Source organism: Camelus ferus, chromosome 17 (assembly GCF_009834535.1).
Source record: "Camelus ferus isolate YT-003-E chromosome 17, BCGSAC_Cfer_1.0, whole genome shotgun sequence".
NCBI lineage: Eukaryota > Metazoa > Chordata > Mammalia > Artiodactyla > Camelidae > Camelus > Camelus ferus.
The window spans coordinates 40,490,375-40,511,139 of NC_045712.1; the positions used below are offsets into that span (position 1 = coordinate 40,490,375).

Sequence of the window (20,765 nt, forward strand, 5' to 3'; positions counted from 1 at the left end):
ACCAGGCTAACCTGGCCCCAGCAGGGAGCAGGCTGAGTTCAAATGCAATCCCACATCCCTCGGCCTTCGATGTGCGAAGCAGGGATGTGCAGCACCGCCTCTGACTGCAGCCCCGTTCTTGACACCCTCCTCTGTTTGCAGTCCCCTGACCCCCAGTTATTTGGTGACAGCTCTATTTGGAGTCGAGTGTGCCACCAGCTAATTTTACACTTCAAGGCACACTGCTATGTGCCACTCTTCCCTTTGGTAACAGTTGTTAAGGCACAGGTTTAAGTGTGTCTCAAACAATTTGCTCCAGTAACAGCATTTCCATTTGAAGCTCTTAACTGCACATCCACACCTAAGAGAATAAGAAACCCAAAGCCCCCCTGGTTGATTCATCAGGAAGGGGTAACATGGAGCAGGAAAGTCCGTGGCTGGGACCTTTGCTGGTTGGCACAGGTCAGCTGCAGACAGGCGCTGGGCAGGGCCTGCAGGCTCTGAGTGCTGTCTGCCTGACGCCCTCACAGCACAGCCTCGGTGCATCTGGCCCAGGTGGGCCAGACGTCGAGTGGTGGCAGGGCCAAGAGCTTGAGCGGAGCTTGTGGGGTCTGGAAGAGCCCGTTCTGAGCCCCATTAGGACTGTGGGCAGAGCCTGAGACTCCTGTTTCTGCTTCTCAAAAGGATGCCCAGGGCAGCTCTGGGAAGCATCTGTTCCATCAGATACTGGGGCACAGAAGAGGCCAGTCTCTTTGGAAAATGGGGCATTTTACCCTGGAGTTGCCTACGTGTTTCTATTTTGTGTTTTCTCACAGTTCATCAGCCAACAGTGCAGTGGCTTCCTTGGCCCTGGAAATCCTCCAAGCAGCTGGACACTAGGCAAGAAGGCACTTGGCACAAGCCCACCCTCGGCTATACACGTTCACCACATGACCACCGACAGCTGTTTGGATCTAATAAAGTCATCTGAACCCAGAACCTCTGGCTAAGGTGCTCTCACCCCCTCCGGGCCCTAGAAAACCCACTCAGAATGCACCCTGTCGGTTCCTGTGGGATGCATCTGGGAACCCCAGGTTTGCTAGCTGTACTCAATGCTTTCTCTCTCTGTGTGGGCCTCTGCTAAAGCCTGCACTGCCTGTGCTGATCAAAGTGCGGGAGAAGCCGCAGTCCTCAGCCTGCCGGTGTCTCTAAGCATCTTTCTCCTGCAGAGAAGACGTGATACGCAGGACTCCTCCAGCCACAGCTCCCAAGCAAGCCTTTGGAAGCTAGTCTTAGCCTCTTGTCTTCCTCCCACCTTTACCTGCCTGGCTTTTCTTCATTTCAGGGAAGAACTGATTCCAAGAATCTTGGGGAGAATTGGGTAAGACTCCACTAACAGGCACAGGTAGTTAGAAGTTTGCCTAAAGGAATGCAGACCGCTCAAGGAATGCGGACGTCCTTGAAGGTCTGCCCGTCTAGACCAGCTGACGGCATCAAGGTAGACTCATCCCCCCGACTTCGACCAGTTACCCCCTTATCCTTGAAACCTCTCCAGCTTGTTTTGCACACACATGCCCTTAGCATCTGCTACTGTAAGAGTCAAGGCCAAGAAAATATTTGGTGGCACTGCAGAAGGCGCTGGGACTGCCGTACTGAGGAAGGCATGGGTCCTGGACAGCTCGAACGTGGTGAGCAAACTGAGAACACTGCCCAGACTGCTCTCTGGGGCCTCAGTTTCCTCAACTGCAGATGCAAGAGCTGGGCTAGACTGGATCAGTAGCTGCAGTGCCCTGTGCTTCTTGGGGGGTGTGCCCCTCACGCACACTGCCCCAGACCGGACGGGATTCCGTCCCAGGCAGCGACCCCTACGCAGGCAGAGTGCGGGGCAGGCGGCAGTGGGAGCCAGTTGGGCACAGGGGGCCCCATCTGCTACATCTCGGGAAGCTGCTCACACTGTCACCGACAGACCCACTGTGCCGTCGTGATCTGGGTAGTGTGCCAGCTTCCGTGTGGCTTTGTAATGAACACAGCAGCTCCGTGCCCCACTCCGTCAAAGGTATGTGTGCCACTTACCTTATTTAAACCCACCGCCTACAGCGCAGACCTCCTTAGCTATGTGTCACAGATGAGAAAACAGGCTTGGAGGAGCCAGCCCACTTGCCCAAGGCCCCACGGTTGGGTTGAGCTCAGGACTGTGACTCCACAGCCTGTGTCCCCTAGTGGGATGTCCAGAGTTGAGCTGAGTAGCTGGGGCCGTAAGAGGGAGCGCCACCCAGGAGCAGGCTCTCAAATACTGCCCATGGTGAGGAGGCCCCATGCCGAGTCCCACTGGGCAGTGTGCCCAGGTGGCCCCAGCCGGGCTGGAGTACCTGCGCTCCTGCACAGGGCGACAGCAGTGGAGCAGCCGGAGGCCTGGCCTTCAGCTCCAGTTGCTTTGCCTGGGTTAGGGTTAGGGTTAGGGCCCAGGAAACCTGTTCTCTCCTTTCTTTCAGTCCTTGGGGGAACCGCCCTAGCATCCTGGGCCTACAGTCCTCCCAGAAGGTACTTCAGAGCAATGGAATTCTTGCTTTGCCCTTTTGAGTTGACCAGGGAGGAGTCTCGGTGCTGCTTAAGGTGAAACAGGAAAGTTTTAACATTCCAGAAGCGTGCTGAGTGGACCACGCCTGGCTGAGTCCTGCAGCGTTGTTGCCTCTTTGAGGAAGGGCATATCCGAGCAGGCAGGGGGCAAGGAGAGGATGGTCCCAAGCAGGGCTACTGCCCCACCAAGGGTGCTCAGCGCAGGGCGCCGGTGCTCAAGCTAAGCCTGTACCCTGGTGTGAGGCTGCGTCCTCCTGGAGTTTTCGGGGGTCCTTCCCGTCCTCCTCACAAAGGTGCCTCACGGAAGCAGCAGCCCCAGCCCTAAAGAGCTCAGAGGTCGGGGACACAAATGGTATCGCTGAGTAGACAGAGGCTGAGGGCAGTGACCCTTCCCTGCCCGACCTGAGGCTCACACCCTTGTATCTGGCTTCCCAGGCAGGCTCCAGTTCTGAGAAGAGCTGGTCCCTGGCCACCCCTCAGGGCTCTCAGGATTCTGACAGTGGCAAGAGGCCCAGACCCAGGCACCTACCTCCCCCTCCTCACTGTCCACCTCCGAGCTTTAGCTGTTTGTGAACTGGCTACAGCCCCCTGGCTGAGCCCCTCCAGGGACTAATGGTTTCACCGCTGTCGCAGAGGTAGGGGCACAGAAGGCAGCAAGAGCCTGCCTTGCGTGGGGAGGACCGGGCCAGTGGCTGCACCAGGCTGCCTTCTCCCCCTCAGTCACAGCAGGCCCAGAGCTTGGAGGCCTTGCCTCAACTTACGGCCTAAGAGTTGGTGCCCAGCGAGCTGTCCCTCTGTGAGGATCTGCTTGGGATGACTCTGGCCTGGGAGGTGTCCTGAGAGCTCTCAGTCATCTAGCAGCTAGGGAGGCAGCTCTGTAGGACGCCAGCATCGGAATGGATTGTCCTCAGCTTGCCTCGTCTGCCCTTCGTGTTTCCCGTTACCTCACGAGGCCTTTGGGCCAGTCCCGGGAGCGCAGGGCAGGCCGTCTCCGCTGGGACAGCACAAAGTGGGGGCTCTGGTCCTTGTTTAAGGGGAGTAACGGGAGAGGAACTGGGAAGAGGCAAGATGCCCTGTTTTCTCTCTCCTCCAACAACAGAAAGATAACGCAGGAGTCAGTCTCCCTGATATGTGCACAGCTCTATGCAGGGGCTGAGGTGGGCGCCTCAGGAAGGAACTGGTAGGGAAGGGGAAGTAAGAAGCTACGAAAGCCCGAAGGGACTTGGTCCCGGCCGTGGGGTGGGGGGTCTGGAGTGGGGTGGGGACAAGACTTGCCAGCCTTGAGGAGGTCTTGGCCCCAACAGCCTCAAGCTTTGGTGGGGCGGAGGGAGGGAAGCATCAAGGGCTGAGAAGCCCTGGCCATGAACAAGGACCAGGGCCACGTGGAGTCGTGATGTGACCTGGAAGAATGGCCTTTTAAACCCAGCCTCTGGCTTCTCAGAGAATTGATGCCGAGGTGGCAGAGGTGGCCTGTCGCTTCCTTCCAGCTCACTAGGGGGGTGGGGAGGCGCAGCGGACACCAACAGGACACTGTGGATAAGAAAGGGGACGCGCTACCTTCTCAGCTCCCCCCCGCCTTATGTTGTAGTCCCATTTGATGTGTCCACTCCAGGCCAGGCTGTTAAATTCTCACCTACTGGAACAAAACGGCTGCAGTGGAGAGACTCAGCTCTCTGCATTTTATAAACCGAACAGCACAATTCACGTCTTCTGCTTTCATTCCTCTAATCAAAACAAGAATCAAAGAGCATATTTATCTTAAGAGCTTTCATTGTCAAGGACTGAAATAACCAGATCAAAGCCTTACGTCTAGGACGTCTCCTCCACCATGGAAAAGCTTCATTTTTCAGCTCAGTGGTGGTCACTGCGATGGGATCAAGTGTCCAGTGCACCTCTGTCCCCAGGTAACCACTATTCTGATTTTTGTAGCAATCTGATTTCCTTGCTTTTTAGTTCTACCATTTGTAGATGATTTCCTTAGAAGTTTGCCCTTTTTTGGTACCAATGAAGATCAGTGAAGTCCTATGACATGCATTTGTGACCAGCTTTTTGTTCAACATCATATTTGGGATAGTCCCATACTACTGTGCTGGACCTGTACCTTTTTTACTGCAGAGAGGCCGCTCTCTCGTGAGTAAAGCAGTGATTGGACATGTGGACTTCTGAGGTGGATTTGTGATATTCTGGTATCATGGATTTTTTTCCCCTGCATTATTTTAAATTTTATCCAAATGGCTACCTAACTGTTGCACACTTTTACTAGAAAGTCCCTCTTTCACACTGACCTCCAGTGCCACCTCTGAAGTGTCTACTGCCTTCATCTTACTCAGTAACCTTAGTCAGTCCTTGTGCCCACATGTGTCAGTAAGTGTTAACTAGCTCGAGCTTTACAGCTGCGCTTTGAGGGCTGGTAGAACGAGTCTTCCTATCTGACTCTTCTCAAGTGTCTTGGCTATTCTTGGGCTTTGTCCTCCTAAGCACATGGCAGAACTACCTTGCTGAATTAACCTTCATATTAAGTTTTTAAATGGAACTTCAAAATTACAATGATTTTAGACAAGCTCTGAAAATGTTTTCTGGTTTTAAAAGTGCTTTAAATACGACACCCTGCTGTGGTTATGTTAAAAGCTGAACTCACTAGAGATCTTCTCTCTGCTAACCTACTAACAGCTCTGGTTCTGTCTGGCAGGCAGTGGAAGCAGAATTCCCCTTACCGGCCACACAAACGTCTCCTCTCCGAGCCCAGTTACATTTTAGACACGGGGAAGAACTTACGAAGTTTTCACAAAAGGTCCTCATCCAACAAAAAGGAACTGCATGTATGTTTAGACACACGGTAAGTCAAAAACAGCTCTCCCTGAGCACAAAACACTGTCATGCCTTTTAAAGACCAAAACACAAGTTCTAACAGGTCTGCTGGCTCAGCCCTGAGAGATGAACTAAGTTTGTCAGACCTACCACCAGGATGACAGGATCACCTGGCCCATTCTAGTTCAGATAAACATCGACACTTAAACCATCTTAATTATCAGTTCAAAGCGGAGTTGAAGGAATTCCCCGCTCCAAATGAGTCACACGTCTGTGAAGGCGCTCGAAGTCCAAATCCAGGTACTTAATTCTCCATTATTACCTTAATGGAATGAAACCATGTGATAGAGTTGAGGGCAGGGGGTATACCTATCTGGCATTCAGTTTTGTTCTAAAGTAGCCCAAGAACTAGATGCCTTGGAACTGAGGCAGCTTCTGGGCAAGATTATACACATGACTGCAGCCAGGCTGAAGGTGACTTGGCCACAGGCTCTAACTAAGCCCAGCGTCCCTTGGTTGGAGATGGTGGACACTCTCCTCTTACACCAGGCTCAGGACCGTGTTCGACGCTAAAACACTTCTGGTGCAGTTTCACCCAAGGCCAAATGCTACAGAAGCTTGGCAGACAGTCTCATCTACTAACAGTAAGACTCTTTCCATCATTACAACTTAAATTATTTCATTGTGTGTTTTCCTCAGGATGAAGTTGAGTTATATAACTTAGCACCCTCACAAGCAACCTAGTGACGGGGAAAAAAGGTGACACAGTCGAATGAATTAAAAGTTTAATTCTGAACCATTTTTATAACCGCATTTTCTCTTGAAGCATTGTATCACAGCAGGTTACAGCAACTTTGGGATAAAAGGCAACTGGTAAACTGTCCAAAACAAGGTTCCAAATAACACCTCTGATATTGAGTTACCCTACCCATACATATCCCAAATAGAGTTTTTGATCAAAAACATGAAATAGATCCACCTGCTTATTTTAAGCATATTAAAAAGGAAACTAATTGGACCATTTCTATTTGTCTATTTTATACAAAAAGGCTACACAATGTTACACTTTATTCAGATTACAATTAGAGTGATTATGAATTAGTGTTCTACACCATTACTCAATTCTTAAAAATTAGAAATTGCTGTAGCAGTATTCACTATAACTTAACACTACAAGAGACTTAAAAAACTAACAGTTACTGCAAAAAAAAAAAAAAAGAAAGAGCTACTTTAAAGCAAGCAAAGTCAGTACCATTACAGATATTAAAAAAAAAATTTTAACAAGCAAGGCTAGAGTTTGATAAATTCCATCTTGTGATCCATTCTTGTGCATTCTTCACTTCTTGAGTCACTCCCAAAATCCATTTGTATTGTTACTCCTCGACCAAAAAGGACCAGAACAAAAAGTTTACTTCAATTGTTCCCATAGGAAACTCAGCTTGGTTAGTGTGTCAGGCACTTTCTGAGATACCAGCCCACCCCTCGAGCCCTCTCAGCAACTCTACAGGCCAATCACAATGCAAGTTCAGACAATACAGCTGTATAAAGAGAGAAAGGCTGCTATTAATGTTTAAAACAGCAAATGTTACTCATTTGAGTATTAAGTTGCAAAAGCTGTGGCAAAAAACATTAAAGTTAATAACTTCCACACATGACCACATAACAACCAGAAATCTGAGAACATTCAAATGTTCCAAGACATCTCCTTTCAAAGTATGTATCTGTTTTTGTGGCAGATTTACAAGTAGGCCTAAAGCACTCCCACCCTACCAACCCAAGTCTTTCTGAAGTTCTGTAGGCAGAGTAAAAGTATTTTACCCAAACTGGCTTTTTAAACTTCTTACCTAAAGGATGAGTTACAGGTCAGTATCAAACCAGGCCAGCTGATTGCTGTCACCCGGAGGCAGCCCGTCCATGAGGTCCTGGGCATGCCCCAGATCCGGCAGCCCATCAACTGGATAGTCAGCACCAGGGTGGTGGCCTCCCATCTCGTGCTCCATCATGGGGTCCATACCCAAGGCATCCTGTCCGTATCCACCAGAGTGAAAAGAACGATAGCTGGGATCTACAAGAGTCGGGGGTAGCGACAAAATGGGTGAGAGAGCAGACAGACAAAATGAACACTGAGGTAAGGGTACCTAAGACATAGAAAACAAACATGGTTACCAGGGAGGAGGGTGGGAAGGGATAAACTGGGAATTCAAGATTTTTAGATACTAACTACTATATATAAAACAGGTAATAAGTTTCTTCTGTATAGCACAGGGAACTGTATTCAGTATCTTGTAACTTGTGGTGAAAAAGAATATGAAAACAAATACATGTATTTCCTGTACGACTGAAGTACTGTGCTGTACACCAGAAATTGACACAACACTGTAAACTGACTACATTTCAATAAAAATATTAAAAAAAAAAAAAAGTAAGAAGGGTACCCAATGGCAGTAAGCACTGCTTTCTAACCTCTTCAACTTCTAGCTTCTTCAGCTAAATAACTACCCCGAGCCAGGCCGCACACGAGGCTACACAAAGCCTGCTTCCACCAAAGGCAAACCGGCCAGTTCTCGTCCTGGACGTCTGGCGTCTACCAGGCAGAGACACGGGTTCCTGAGGAGCAGCAGCCGCAGTCTACTGTGTGTAAGCGTGGCTGAGTCGTGGCAGGAAAAGGCGGTAACAAGGAGGTCGAGCAAATGTAATGTTTGTTGAAAAGTCCAGGGGATACCCACAAAAGGACTGAGAAAATGTACCAATTTCCAATGAAACCTTTTTATGTTTTATCTTAAGGGCTGGCATTTATGTACCTGTCAAGGTAAGAAGCTTATGACCTTCAGTAGTTTGGTTTAAGTTGAATAGTGACATTAGTAGTCGTGTACCCCTAATATGCTCCATCTCCATTACCCAGAGTCAAATTAGCTTTTCAGAATACTACGTAAATACCCACATTTCAGATCTGCACCTAGTGACAGAAGTTCCCCATACTCTCGCTTTCCGGTGGGTTGTAGACACAGGTATTATGGGTTCTCTGACCAAGAAAATGAATAAAAAGCCAGGTGACTGGTTCCCATCCTGCACTGCAGAGGCCTGGCAGTAGTGACTCGTAGTTGCTGGTGTGATCCTGTTGCTCGCTCAGTGTGGCTCAGGATTCCCTGTGCTCCACTAATTTCAGAACTGCCTTTAACTGCTGCCACTACTTTCCTGCCAACACTGGTTTCCCAGAGGAGCAAACCAGCTCTTCTGATAAAGCTTTGGACCTTTACCTTGATCGGGAGTTAATCAGGAAATAATAGGAGACACATACCATCCTGGCGATATCCAAGGGGTTCTCCCTGGGCACCAATATCAAGTCCAAGATCAGCAGTCTAGATAAACAGGTACAAGGCAAGGAGGTGAAATGAAAATTCTCAACTTAAAGTGTCCCTCTCTAGCATTTTGAAAAAAAAAAAAAAGTTTTAGATTACAAAAGTACTGTACGAAGGAACATTACAGAATTACTTAGAAAATACAGAAGTAAACAAAACAAATACTTCATACTCTACCCTTCAAAGATTAACCTATAGAAACATGTTTTCTCACTGCACATATTAAAAATACTAATTTATTTTTTCAGCAAATACATATTAAGTACTTACTAGGTGCCAGGCACTGGTCTAGATTCTAGAGAGATAACAGAAAACAAAACAGGCAGTATCTACCTCCAACGTTTTTTGTTGACAGAATGTGTTACATATGAAAAGATTTTCAGAGCCTGAGCAGCTAAAAGAACAGAGTTGCCATTAACTGAGAGGAACAGGTCTGGAGACCCAGGGGGGTGAAGAAGTTCACAGCTCAAGTTTGGACACGTGAAGACTGCCTATATTAAAAAGCCAACTCACATAGAACTCACTGTTAGGCAGTCAGATTTTTTTTTCCACCTGACAATATAGAGGATGTAATTCACTTAATGACTATATACCATAACTGAAGACACTTTCAGGGTAGTTCTACTGTTTCAATGAACAACTACTAGAAACAAATACTGAACAAATTAACAAATTCCAGTAGAAAAGTAGGTGAAAAATTGAGTGTTTTTAAAAACAGTATTATTAAATTGACCTCCAACTAACAGTATTTAATAGACTGCCTCTCTCCCAACATCCTTTTGAAAAATGTTCTTCAATCTGGTACCTTTTTCCTCTATCTCCCTTACAAATTCTAATGTTAAAACAGCATAACTTGTTTGTTCTGAACAGGCTGTTTAAAGCTGTATTTTTCCCGCAGAGAGTCACTGAGATAGCGTGAAGAATGAAGGAATATTCAAGCCAAGGACACAGTCAATGCAAATGAATGCGTACTAAGTGTTTTTTTTTGAGAGGCAACCACGAACTGCCTTACCTACTCTAGCAAACAACTAAGAAACGTGCTCACGCTGCCTACCTCGTTCCAAGCCATGGGCTCCGTTCTGAAGAGAGAACTGGTCAATTCAACCGAAAGCCGTTTCTTATAATCCTGTGGCTTGTCCTCTGACATCCGGAACAAAACAGCAGCTGCGTACGTTGCTGGGAGAGGATGGAGAAAAGGTCCTTGAGGAAAAGCTGAGGCTTCACCGTCACCAGCAGCTAAAGGCTCTGGCTCCTTTCCTCACTTACCCACGCCCTCGTTCCGGGAGTGAAGTAGCTCCGTCAGCGGTGCGGTGGCTCCCTCGGCCTCGATGGCTTCTGCAGCCTCCTTGTCCTGAGCGAGCTCACACAGGACCCCTGCAGCTACTCTTTGGATATTCTCAATGGGCGAATACAGCAGCTACGAAGAGAGCACGCACGAAACCTAACTACATCTAAAGTTACAACATGTCAGGCCTCCCACGGTGGTGCCAACATTCCCAATGCAGAGTGTAAGTGGCACTTGTACTGCTTGTATTAAATCATACACTCTAAGTCTATGTTCTAGGGTATTCGATGCTGTGGAGCACTTGTACCCACACAAACCCTTTCTTCAGCGTTTTATTCAAGCTGAAATTTGGAAAACCCAGAGGTGGCTGGGGCAGTCTGTGCCCTGGCAGCTTTTGTCCTTTCAAAACTAAGCAGCCCCAGAAGTGGTGACCGTCTCCTCCCCCTTCTTGAGGTTCCAGTCCCCATTATCTCCCCACCTCCTGCCTGTGAAAAACGAAGGGAATTTTCAGAAAAGTAAATGTATTCAATTAAAAAAAGGACATTAACACACTAAGATTCTATTTCTCACACTCTGACAGGGAGTGGGGGCAGTACTGCCATTTCATAAATGGTGATAGGAGATGAAAAATGTTGGTGCCCCTGTTTTGGTCCCTAATTTCCTGAAATTTTGCTTACCTTTGAAATCCTGAAATTTTATCAACATAAAAACTAGAATGCCTCCTTTAACACAAACATACCTGCACAAACAGTGGAATGGTATTTAGTCCTCTGATAACAATTCGGTTGTGAACATCCCGAGCTAGGATGTGAAGGGCTCCAGTACAACCTTCCACTATTTCTTCCATGCGGACCCCCTCCTACCGAGAGAGACAAGGTTAATAAATACGGTACTTTCCTCTCTAACGTTTATATATTTGAAAGGCTTTCTGTTCTGACCAGCAACTACTAGACCAGTTATTCACATTATAAACCCACAGTTCCCCAGAATTTGCAATTAGTTTAGGAATGAAGGGGGACTCCATGAAGCTGAATGTCACTTTCTGAAGGGGGGGCTCTGGGCAGCACCCCTCCCCGATGCACAGTATTGTGCACAGCACAGGGTCCCAAAGATGCCTTCCTTACAGTCAGGGCACCATGCACCCTGGGTAAAAGGGATATATAATACAGAAAGATGGAAAAGGAACATGCAGACTACACCAGTGTTTTCTCTCAGATGCTCCATCACTGTACATCTGTGTGTATTTGGTGAAAACTTAGCAAAGTTTTATCACCAACTGCTAAAATTCTACTGAGCTGCCAGTAGAAAACCACTCACCTCCTCCAAGACTATTCAACTCACAGCCTGTATGGGAGAAGGAAGTTGCTTTTCAAAATTTAAGTACAATCTGCTTTCCCTGATTCTGAGTTTTTACACAAGGTTATAATTCTGCTACTTTTAGAAGCTTTTCTATTCAACTTAATTTTTATAAGGACACAAAAACTCCTTTCTTCCTAGAGAAGAAATTTAAAAAGGTGCCCTTTGCCGTCTATTAGGCCACCTCATGGAGACAGGCCAAAACCAAAAGTAATAAATGGAAAGAGCCAAAACGGCCTCATAAGCACATACGTATCACAACTAGCAATGAGTCTCAAGATCTGTTCTGGTAAAAGATCTTGGTAAAGTAACTTGATTAAATAAGAGAGACTCCTTGAAGGTCTGATTCTTAAAATGCATTCTGAGGAATCAGAAGTGTCTTTAGATACTTGTAACAAAGCTAGTTTGTTTTAAAACTGCAAATTTGACATCAAAGTTTTAGGCTTGTAATCTGTTGGTATTCTTAAAAGCCCATGAAAATAGCTGAACCACTCTTGGAAGGGATAGTAAAGGGTGTGTTACACATTTACAGATAGAACTCATGCTGGCTCTGAAATCAGACAGGCCTGGATTCAAACTAAGGCCCTGCTACTTCCTAAGGAGGTGAAACTGGATTAAACAAGACCACAGCAGTAAATCACACCCCACTCCCTCTGTAAGACTGATCAGTACCGGTCACAGGCAACATCACTAGGGGCCGTGTTACTCCTTATCTTGTCTGCAGCCACAGAGACATGCCAGTTTTTCCAGCCATTAGCAAGCAGCCCTTCAGGCAGGAAGGAGGACGGAGGGAGCCAATGACTGAAGCTGGTCAGGATCCTCTGGATTTACACATTCCTCTTAAATAGCCAGATGTCACTGCTGAGATTCACTTACCACAAACTGCTGCTGTGTTCCACCCATAGATGTACGACGCTGGGTATCCTGATGTGCACGCACCAGCAACTGGACTAGTCGTGGAATGGCACCCTGCTCACGCAAAGGTGCGTGATTTGCTGGGCAAAGGGCAAGATTGCGAATCAATCCAACGGTAGCCTGCAGATCAGGAGGAAGAGTGAAGAACTGGACACAACTCAAAATCATTTTCTTAGCCTAAAATTCCCACCGCACTAGATCTACCACTATCACTTGGAAGTAGAACCCACTACACAGACGCTTCAGACCCCACCCCCACCCCAGCCATACTTCTCGTTTACTGAAGAATACAATTCCCATTTAGCAATCCCTCAGGCCTAGACAGCCATCTGATAGTAGCTAGAGGCAGTTCATTTTCAATTCTGCAGTTTTCTATTTTGACTGACAGTTTACCTTGATCAGAGGCCAGTGGGATGGCGGGTGGAGGAGTTTCACCACGACTGGTAGTCCATAGTGAAGGCGAACAGCATTCTGGGCCATCTCAGCTTCCTGGTGTCGGCTGGTCAGATGACGAAGAGCACAGATGGCAGGCTCAGTGATGTCCTCCCTGTCACCAGCACGAAGGACAGTACGCACAAGAGCCTCTATACCACCCACTTGGCACACCATCATCTTGTTCTTATAATTATTGCAAGTGAGATTAGAAAGAATTCCAGCTGCACAGGTGACCACGTTTATATCATCTGAGCCCAGAAGCTGAACAAGGGTCCCAAGAAGACCTTCCATCCCTTCCTATGGAGATGAAAACAGATGCTCAGTACACATTCAGCTTGACTCTTATCACTAACTCACCAGTTTCCTCAGAATTCACCTGTTTAGTTGCAGCATCTGAAAGATTCCTAAGAGTCCAAAGACAGTTCTGAACAAGACGCTGACTTGGATCCGTCAGGTGAAGTCCTAAAGCCTGCATTCCACCTAAAAGGATTAAAAAACAGCTAAGGCGATGGCTATCAGCTCACAGCTCCCACTAGCACCAGTGTCTTCTCTAGTCTCAGAGGGTGTCCCTCTTCATTGCCAAAGCTTATCCCTTCCACCTTTACTTCCTTTCATTTTCTAGAATGCTGCTCAATTTCCCTTTCTTTCTTGTTCACCTCCACTAGTGATAACTTCTGTCATTTCAAGAATATTTAATACAAGGCCCTATTGAGTTGAACCTATATCAGTGAGCAAAGGTCTAAAATTCCTACGTTTACAGAGCACATGGCATAGTTGGAGGCAGACAAACAAAAATGCCATCTGTAAACTAAAACCATATAATATACAGTGTTACAAAGAAAATAAGATGGGGGGGGCGCTACAATTTTTAACTAGGGAGATAAGGTCACCTCACTGTGAAGGTGACATCTAAGCAAAGACCTGAAGGAACTATATAAACTCACAAGGTGAGAACAATCCAAAAAGAAGGCACTGGAACACTTACTGCCAGGGACTGCATAAAAGGCACTGACTCCACAAGATGTGCCCCAAAGGCTGACAACCTTCCATCATTTAGGACCATAAGGAAGTACATTTACCCTGGCAGAGGAGTCTAAAAGCAAGTTCAGTTCCCCACGTACGGGCTTAATCTCATCTCTCCTACTGAAATCACTTCCAAATGCACTGCGGTACACTTCCCCTGTCTCCTTGTTGATCTTTTCAGGCCTGCTTTATTTCCTCAGATTAGATCTACCTGCTGTAATTCTCACTGCACCTTGTACTTTTCCTTCACAGCACGTATCACAACCATCGTCTAGCCTGCCTCCTGTACAAGACAAGATCACCCCCCATCTGGTTCCTTCCTCAGAGTAGCTCCAGCTGCTAACTGAGTGACCTGCCCAGTGCTTTCTAAATGGCTAAATTCCCCTCTACCTTCTCTCCCTTGCAGATTCCATCCCCTCCCTGTACACTAACTTGTAACTCTAAGAAAACGGATCTTAATCCCAGATGCCCCTCAGAATAGCCTGTACACTTAAAGACACACATGTTCTGATTCAGCGCGTCCAGAGTAAAAGTCCCGTGACAGATGGCTTTAAGGCACTCCTACCTCTTCCCTGCAGACACCAAGAGGGCAACTCCCAAACCTCTACCCCGGCCCAGTCTTCCCCTGCATTCCAGTAGCATACACTTCCAGCTACCTACTGACCTTTTAGTCACTTTGAGTATGTCAGCTTCTTAAATAACATTTACCCTTTGCTGTGTATTTTTAGTATCACACAATTTCATTCCTAGAAGCCTATCAACACATCTCAGTGGCCTGGTCTGCTTGCCTTCGGTCATACAATGCTAGCATTAATATCCCAGACCTCACTGTGGTGCTATGCCACTGCTCAACAACCATCAACGGCATCTTATTAGCTGTAAGACCAAGACCAAATGCTTTAGCATAACCTTAAGGAACGCTTTAGACTCTGGATCCCACCTAGCATTCCAAATTGCCCTAAGCATTCTACACCTATGGTTCCAAAGCTAGGATAAAGCATGAACGCCTCACAGGGACCTGTGAAGTCCTGCACAATACAGCCCCACCTGGCTGCAGCTCCTCAGCCTCATCCTGACTGCTCATCCCATTACCCACTAGGTTTCCAGGTACACAGGCTTTCTCTTCACCTAGAACTCAACCATTCCCTTCCCGCCTTCAGTACACAGCCCGTGACGCTGCTTTTCTCTGTCCGGAAGGTACCTAATCCCTACTGCTCATGCAGATGATAGACAGATGCCTTCTCATTCTGCAGTTTTATTTAACATCCCCTTCTCTGGGATGGGTCTCCTCCCCATTAATTCTGTATCACTATTTGCTGTTCATTTCTTCGTAACATTCACTCCAATTTGTTACCACGCCATCTTTTTGCCTATTTTTGTCACCCTCACCAGATTGTAAGAATAAATACAGGGACCATACCTACTGTTACCCAATGTACACCATGTGCTTATTACAGTTCTTCAAACACAGGGGCTGAATATTTTCAGAATAAACAAATGAGCATCAGAATAACCTGGGGGACTTATTAAAATGAACAGTCCTAGGCCTCCAATCCTATACACATTTCCAGCTACCTACTGACCTTCTTGTCGCTTCAACACTCCGGGGATTCTGATAAAGTAAGTCTCAAATTCTGTATTTTTTGGCAAGCATTCCAGGCATTTCAGGAATAGCTGTTTGAAGCCAAGTATTAACTATCATCTTTAATGGGTAGTAACTCCGCCTAAAATAGGCCTGAACAGCACCAAAGCAGGTGTCAAGCCCAGTATACTTTGTCTGCATGTGACACTGGCTGCAAACAGGACCATCTACTTTCAGCCTGTTCAGGTTGGTTCTGGTTCTGTCACCCTGTTCGTAACAGAGGCAATCTAATCAGAACCGCACGACGCGTTGCAGAACTCAGAACAGGCAAATATACTTACCAGCCTCTACAATAGCCGGCTTGTTACTAGAGCAGACAGACAGCACCTTCAGTACCCTGCTTGTGGTCCACAGGAGTTTCTCGTAAGTGTAGGTCCTCATTATATTCACTAAAGCTTGAGGTCCACCACTAGCCAGAATGATCAGCTAGAAAGGTGTATTATTGTTAGTCACGGAATCTTGATCAAATGCCTGAGAAAAGCCATTATTACCAACCTCTTTTATTATTACCAGAATTTCAGCCAGCTTGCCAATGACTTAAATGTATTCCTGGTCCTCACTACCTAGACCCCCCATACTGGGGTCCTGTTTACCCTCCTCCTTCTACAACGGGATTTCCCTCCAATTCATGCTTCTAGTCTTCCCCAAAATACATCAAGTCTGGCCCAATTTTCTTCTCCCCACACTGACCGGTGGGGAGGGGGAGACCAGGTTAGTATGAAACAGTAATGCCCTGATACAGAAGTCACATCAAAGCTGATTTGTTGTGTGAAAATCTGAACCAGAATGGGCCTTAAAAATGCCTAATGATTTGACTCTTTACTTCTCCTAATCATATCCACCTCAAAAAGAGATACCATGAAATAATCTTGCCCTTTATTTCCCTGCATACCCCAACCTCCCAACTCTACCTTGATTTCCTAAAAACAAATCTCATAACTTCATGACTCTGCCAAAAATTATTTGTTTCCCATTGTTCTTTTAACAGGTTCTACTAAGTCCTGCAGGACCTGCCTAGTGCGTCCCTCAATAGACTCACTTAAAACCTTTCTTCTTCCTTACTGTTCGTATTTCCTGAATTTCCAAAACTCACCCTGCTCCTCCCTCAACAGGACTTTCAAAGGTGCCATTTCCTCTCCCTAACCTTCACCTAATCAATCCCTTCTCCTCGTTGAGAGCTGAACTCAACTATCACTTTCGTCAAGAAATCTCCTTGGACCCTCAAAACAGGGTCAGTTCACTTATGTGCTCTCAAGACCCTTTACTTCCTCGTAACAAATCAAATAGTAACTAGGTTACTATTTCAGTGTCTCTCTCCCACCCAAGAATGAAAGCTCTAAGAGAAGCCTGCTTGCTCTGTCCCTAACACCTAGCACAGTACATTATATACCGACAACTCAAATGTTTAAAGAAACAGACTTGCCCAACTTTTCTAGGATACAAACGGTGAGGCACACGATGAATGTGCAAAAATCCATAGAAGGACATGACACTGAGTCTCCAATGCTCCATGACAATCACATTCAGAACAATTCTTTTACCTTGCTTTCTTGATTGCCGTAAGCTAAAATCTGAAGGCAGTCTGTTGTAATAGCCAAGAATTTAACATTCGTTTTGTTGAGCAAGGCAACCATTTTCTGCAGCCCGCCAGCTAAACGCACTGCCATTTTAGCTCCTTCCTGATGCAGCAAAAGGTTGTGGAGAGTTGTAATGGCATAAAACAATACAGAATCCACTGGTGAACTGGGAAGAAGAAAAAAGTCTTATCAGAAATGCTGTGATTGCATTCTTCTCCTTCTGAGCTTTGAGTATTCTGACCATGTTTTCTTACCCAAGCATCTTCACCAGGGCAGGAATGCCCCCAGACTTAAAGATGGCCAGCAAGCCCTCACGGTGGTGGGAGAGATTGTGCAAGGTCCCAGCCGTACAGCGAGCCGTTTCCACATCATTTGTGTTCTGCATGGTGCGTACAATAGCAGACACCATCTGAGGAGAACGCATGATGGCATGTCTGGAAGCTTCCTTTTTAGAAAGCTGATGGACCATAACTGCAGCCTTATTCACCACCACCTATATTGCAGATGAATTAAGAGACATCATGAGTTTTCAGTTTTCAAATACTGACATTCTGTAGACATCCTGAGACTACTTGCTTGAGAATTTCCTTCAAAGCAGATTAAAAAGCTAGCCACGTCACTACTTACCTGGTCTTCATCATTTAGCAGTTTTGTCAATTCAGGGATTGCACGTGTGGCAAGTTCTGCATCATCTTGATAGTTAATCAGATTTACAACTGCATGCTTCAGCATCTGTGATGGCTCAGCCAGACGCTGGACGTTAGTGGGATGAGCGGCATCAAACTGCGTAGATGGGATCTGCATGCCCTCATCTAACGTCTCAGGGAACATAGCCGCCCGTACCCTCTGAGCTCGAGTCATTGCATACTGTCCGTCAATATCTGGAAAGGCAAATTCAACACTCACTGTCCACAGCTCAGCATTCACCCGAGTACTTGCTATCCTAAATGGTAGAGGTGACGTTGCAATCACTCCCTTTTCCTTACCCACCATTTTATTTAAGCCATTATCCACTAACTTTATAACAATAACTATTTAATTCTCAACACTGCATTCTGACTTTCAGTAAGGCAGTAATATTCTTACCAGCTACTTGTTCTTGAGTGAAGGACTGGGAAAATCCCTGCTCCCACTCATACAGGACTTGGGTGGTATCCACATCCTCTTCCTCAGGATTGCCTTTACCACTTAGAGAAGGAGCTGTGGTAGTGGCACCAGAATGGATTCCAGAGTCCAGGTAAGACTGCTGCTGCCAGTGACTAACAGCTGCTTTTCTGTCTGGCTCCATGGCCATGTCCAGCTCCATCAAATCAGCTATAAAAAGCAAACAGCATTAGTATTACTATGAGGGAAACGATATCTTAATCTGAAAATAAAAATGTTTGATATGACCCACTGAAATATTTTTAGAAATAAAGTCAATTTGAAAGACAGCCGAGAATAATAGAAATGATGGCCAGGTCAGCTCAGTGATGAAAACTCTACACTCTTAAGGGACCACCTAACAGTTACTCACTGAATCAGTGGAAGAATGGTACTGCATCCAGGCTTCAGAAGCAGTCATCCAGACTAGATTCCTGCTGGTGGCTTGTTTGCTATTTCACCAAGCCATTAGGAGAAGTGAGCAGAAAATGGAGCAAAGGGTAGCCTGACAAGTAAGCAGGGAGAGAGGAAAGCAGGGGAATCTGAGACAGACTGGGTTAATGGCAACGAAGCAGAGCCCCAATTCAGTAACAAAAGACTTATGATACAAACCTTGGGTAGCCATTGTCCACGCAGGATTTTCAAAACTGATGTATGGTATACTTCAGAGACCCTAAAAGAGTCAATCAGAAGTCATTAGGATTTTAAAATAGCTTGATTTTAATACTCATAAGTCACAAGGATACCTGTCAAATGTCCTGGACTACATCCACAAAAAGCCCCAAATCCTTTTACCATATGATATAGTGAAACACAGACCTCATGGTCTCCAGACACCTCAACCACAGCTCTATTGCTGCTGAACTTCTATGTGAAAACTTCTCTTTAACAAGCACCTCTTTTCAGTAGATATACAGGATGTCAAAAGGCGTAATTATTGAAGATGACAAAGAAAGCATAAACACTCAAGTAATGAAAGCCAGGAAGGAGAAACAACTATTCAAAATCAACTTCTTGAGTTCCAAAAGTCCTCTCCCTTTTTAAATTCTTTCATTGAAAAATTTATAGATCTTTGGACAACAGAGGTCCAATGGGATTTTAAAAACACCAAATTTTCATTAAAGGGGGGTCAACTGTTCTTGTTTTATTTTCTGATATAATGCAGTGCCATCTAAAATACCTTCATAAAGCAGACTGTGGTGACTGGATCAAAAGAGTAGGTTTCAGATTTTTTATTAGTAAGTAAAATTATTTTCAAATCAAAGTTTGTAATGGAAATTAAAAGCACCTTTTTTAGTTAAATTTTTTAAAGTTCAAATTTATAGCACTGATTTATTGCTATAATATAAATATTACTAACTGGAATGCTTTGATCCATATAAAAATCATTCACATATATATATAAATCTTAGCATCTAATTTATGTCTGCATTTTGGCTTTATTGTGTAATATTGAGGAAAACACTGAATCACGCAGGGAGCTATTTGCAAATGAGACCAACTTAAGGGCTTATGGTCTCTAGATATTACTAATAACAAAATTTCCTTTAGCATACGGATCAATGGAACAGAATAGAGAGCCCAAAAATAAACCCAAACTTTTGGTCAATTAATCTTTGACAAAGGTGGCAAAAGCATAAAATGGAGAAAAGACAGTCTCTTCAGCAAATGGTGTTGGGAAAACTGGATAGCAGCATGTAAGTCAATGAAGTCAGAACACTCCCTCAACACCATACACAAAAATAAATTCAAAATGGGTTAAAGACTTAAACATAAGATAAGACGCTATAAATCTCTTAGAAGAAAACACAGGCAAAGCATTATGACATAAAACTCAGCAATGTTCTCCTAGGGCAATCTACCCAAGCAATAGAAATAAACGCAAAAATAAACAAATGGGACCTAATTAAACGTATAAACTTTTGCACAGCAAAGGAAACCGTAGGCAAAACAAAAAGACAACCTATGGAATGGGAAAAAATTTTTGCATGAGACTGATGAGGGCTTAATTTCCAGAATATATAAACAGCTCATACAACTGATAACAAAAAACCAAACAACCCAATCCAAAAACGGGCACAAAACCTAACAAGCAATTCTCCAATGAAGACATACAAATGGCCAATAGGCACATAAAAAAATGCTCAATATCACTAATTATCAGAGAACTGCAAATCAAAACTACAATGAGGTATCACCTCACACCAGTCAGAATGGCCATCATTCAAAAGTCTACAAACGATAAATGCTGGAGAGGCTGTGGAGAAAAGGGAACTCTCCTACACTGTTAGTGGGAATGTAGTTTGATATAGCCATTATGGAAAACAGTATGGACATCCCTCAAAAGACTAAAAATAAACCTACCATATGATCCAGCAATCCCACACCTGGGCATATATCCAGAGGGAAACATAATTCAAAATGATGCATGCACCCCAATGTTCACAGCAGCACTATTTACAATAGCCAAGACATGGAAACAACTGAAATGTCCATCTATAGATGACTGGATAAAGAAGCTGTGGTATATATACACAATGGAATACTACTCAGCCATAAAAAAGAATAAAATGCCATTTGCAGCAACATGGATGGACCAAGAGAATGTCATTCTAAGTGAAGTAGGCCAGAAAGAGAAAGAAAAACACCGTATGAGATCACTTACATGTGGAATCTAAAAAACAAAC

The 20,765-nt window shown here is 45.3% G+C and overlaps 2 protein-coding genes across 4 annotated transcripts in view; one reads left to right on the forward strand and one right to left on the reverse strand.

The window, feature by feature from the left end:
• The window catches only part of ULK4 (unc-51 like kinase 4), a 442,995-nt gene extending 436,434 nt beyond the window's left edge, over window positions 1-6,561 (forward strand). The window contains 2 exon segments of the mRNA XM_032459157.1: window positions 795-5,371; window positions 5,568-6,561. Coding sequence (XP_032315048.1) covers window positions 795-858 — 64 coding nt within the window. The 3' untranslated portion in view covers window positions 859-5,371; window positions 5,568-6,561.
• The window catches only part of CTNNB1 (catenin beta 1), a 41,400-nt gene continuing 26,748 nt past the window's right edge, over window positions 6,114-20,765 (reverse strand). Inside the window, exons 2-16 of one of the 3 annotated variants that reach the window (XM_032459156.1) lie at window positions 18,691-18,751; window positions 18,022-18,249; window positions 17,563-17,816; window positions 17,190-17,428; window positions 16,900-17,101; window positions 15,640-15,784; window positions 13,070-13,173; window positions 12,652-12,990; window positions 12,220-12,378; window positions 10,727-10,846; window positions 9,969-10,119; window positions 9,757-9,878; window positions 8,642-8,702; window positions 7,188-7,408; window positions 6,114-6,722 (exon numbers count right to left, since the gene is read on the reverse strand). In XM_032459156.1, the coding sequence (XP_032315047.1) occupies window positions 7,200-7,408; window positions 8,642-8,702; window positions 9,757-9,878; window positions 9,969-10,119; window positions 10,727-10,846; window positions 12,220-12,378; window positions 12,652-12,990; window positions 13,070-13,173; window positions 15,640-15,784; window positions 16,900-17,101; window positions 17,190-17,428; window positions 17,563-17,816; window positions 18,022-18,249; window positions 18,691-18,703 (2,346 nt within the window). In that variant the 5' untranslated portion in view covers window positions 18,704-18,751 and the 3' untranslated portion in view covers window positions 6,114-6,722; window positions 7,188-7,199. Of the gene's footprint in view, window positions 7,409-8,641; window positions 8,703-9,756; window positions 9,879-9,968; window positions 10,120-10,726; window positions 10,847-12,219; window positions 12,379-12,651; window positions 12,991-13,069; window positions 13,174-15,639; window positions 15,785-16,899; window positions 17,102-17,189; window positions 17,429-17,562; window positions 17,817-18,021; window positions 18,250-18,690; window positions 18,752-20,765 lie in introns of all 3 variants that reach the window. The other 2 variants (XM_032459155.1, XM_032459153.1) reach the window with 2 other exon arrangements.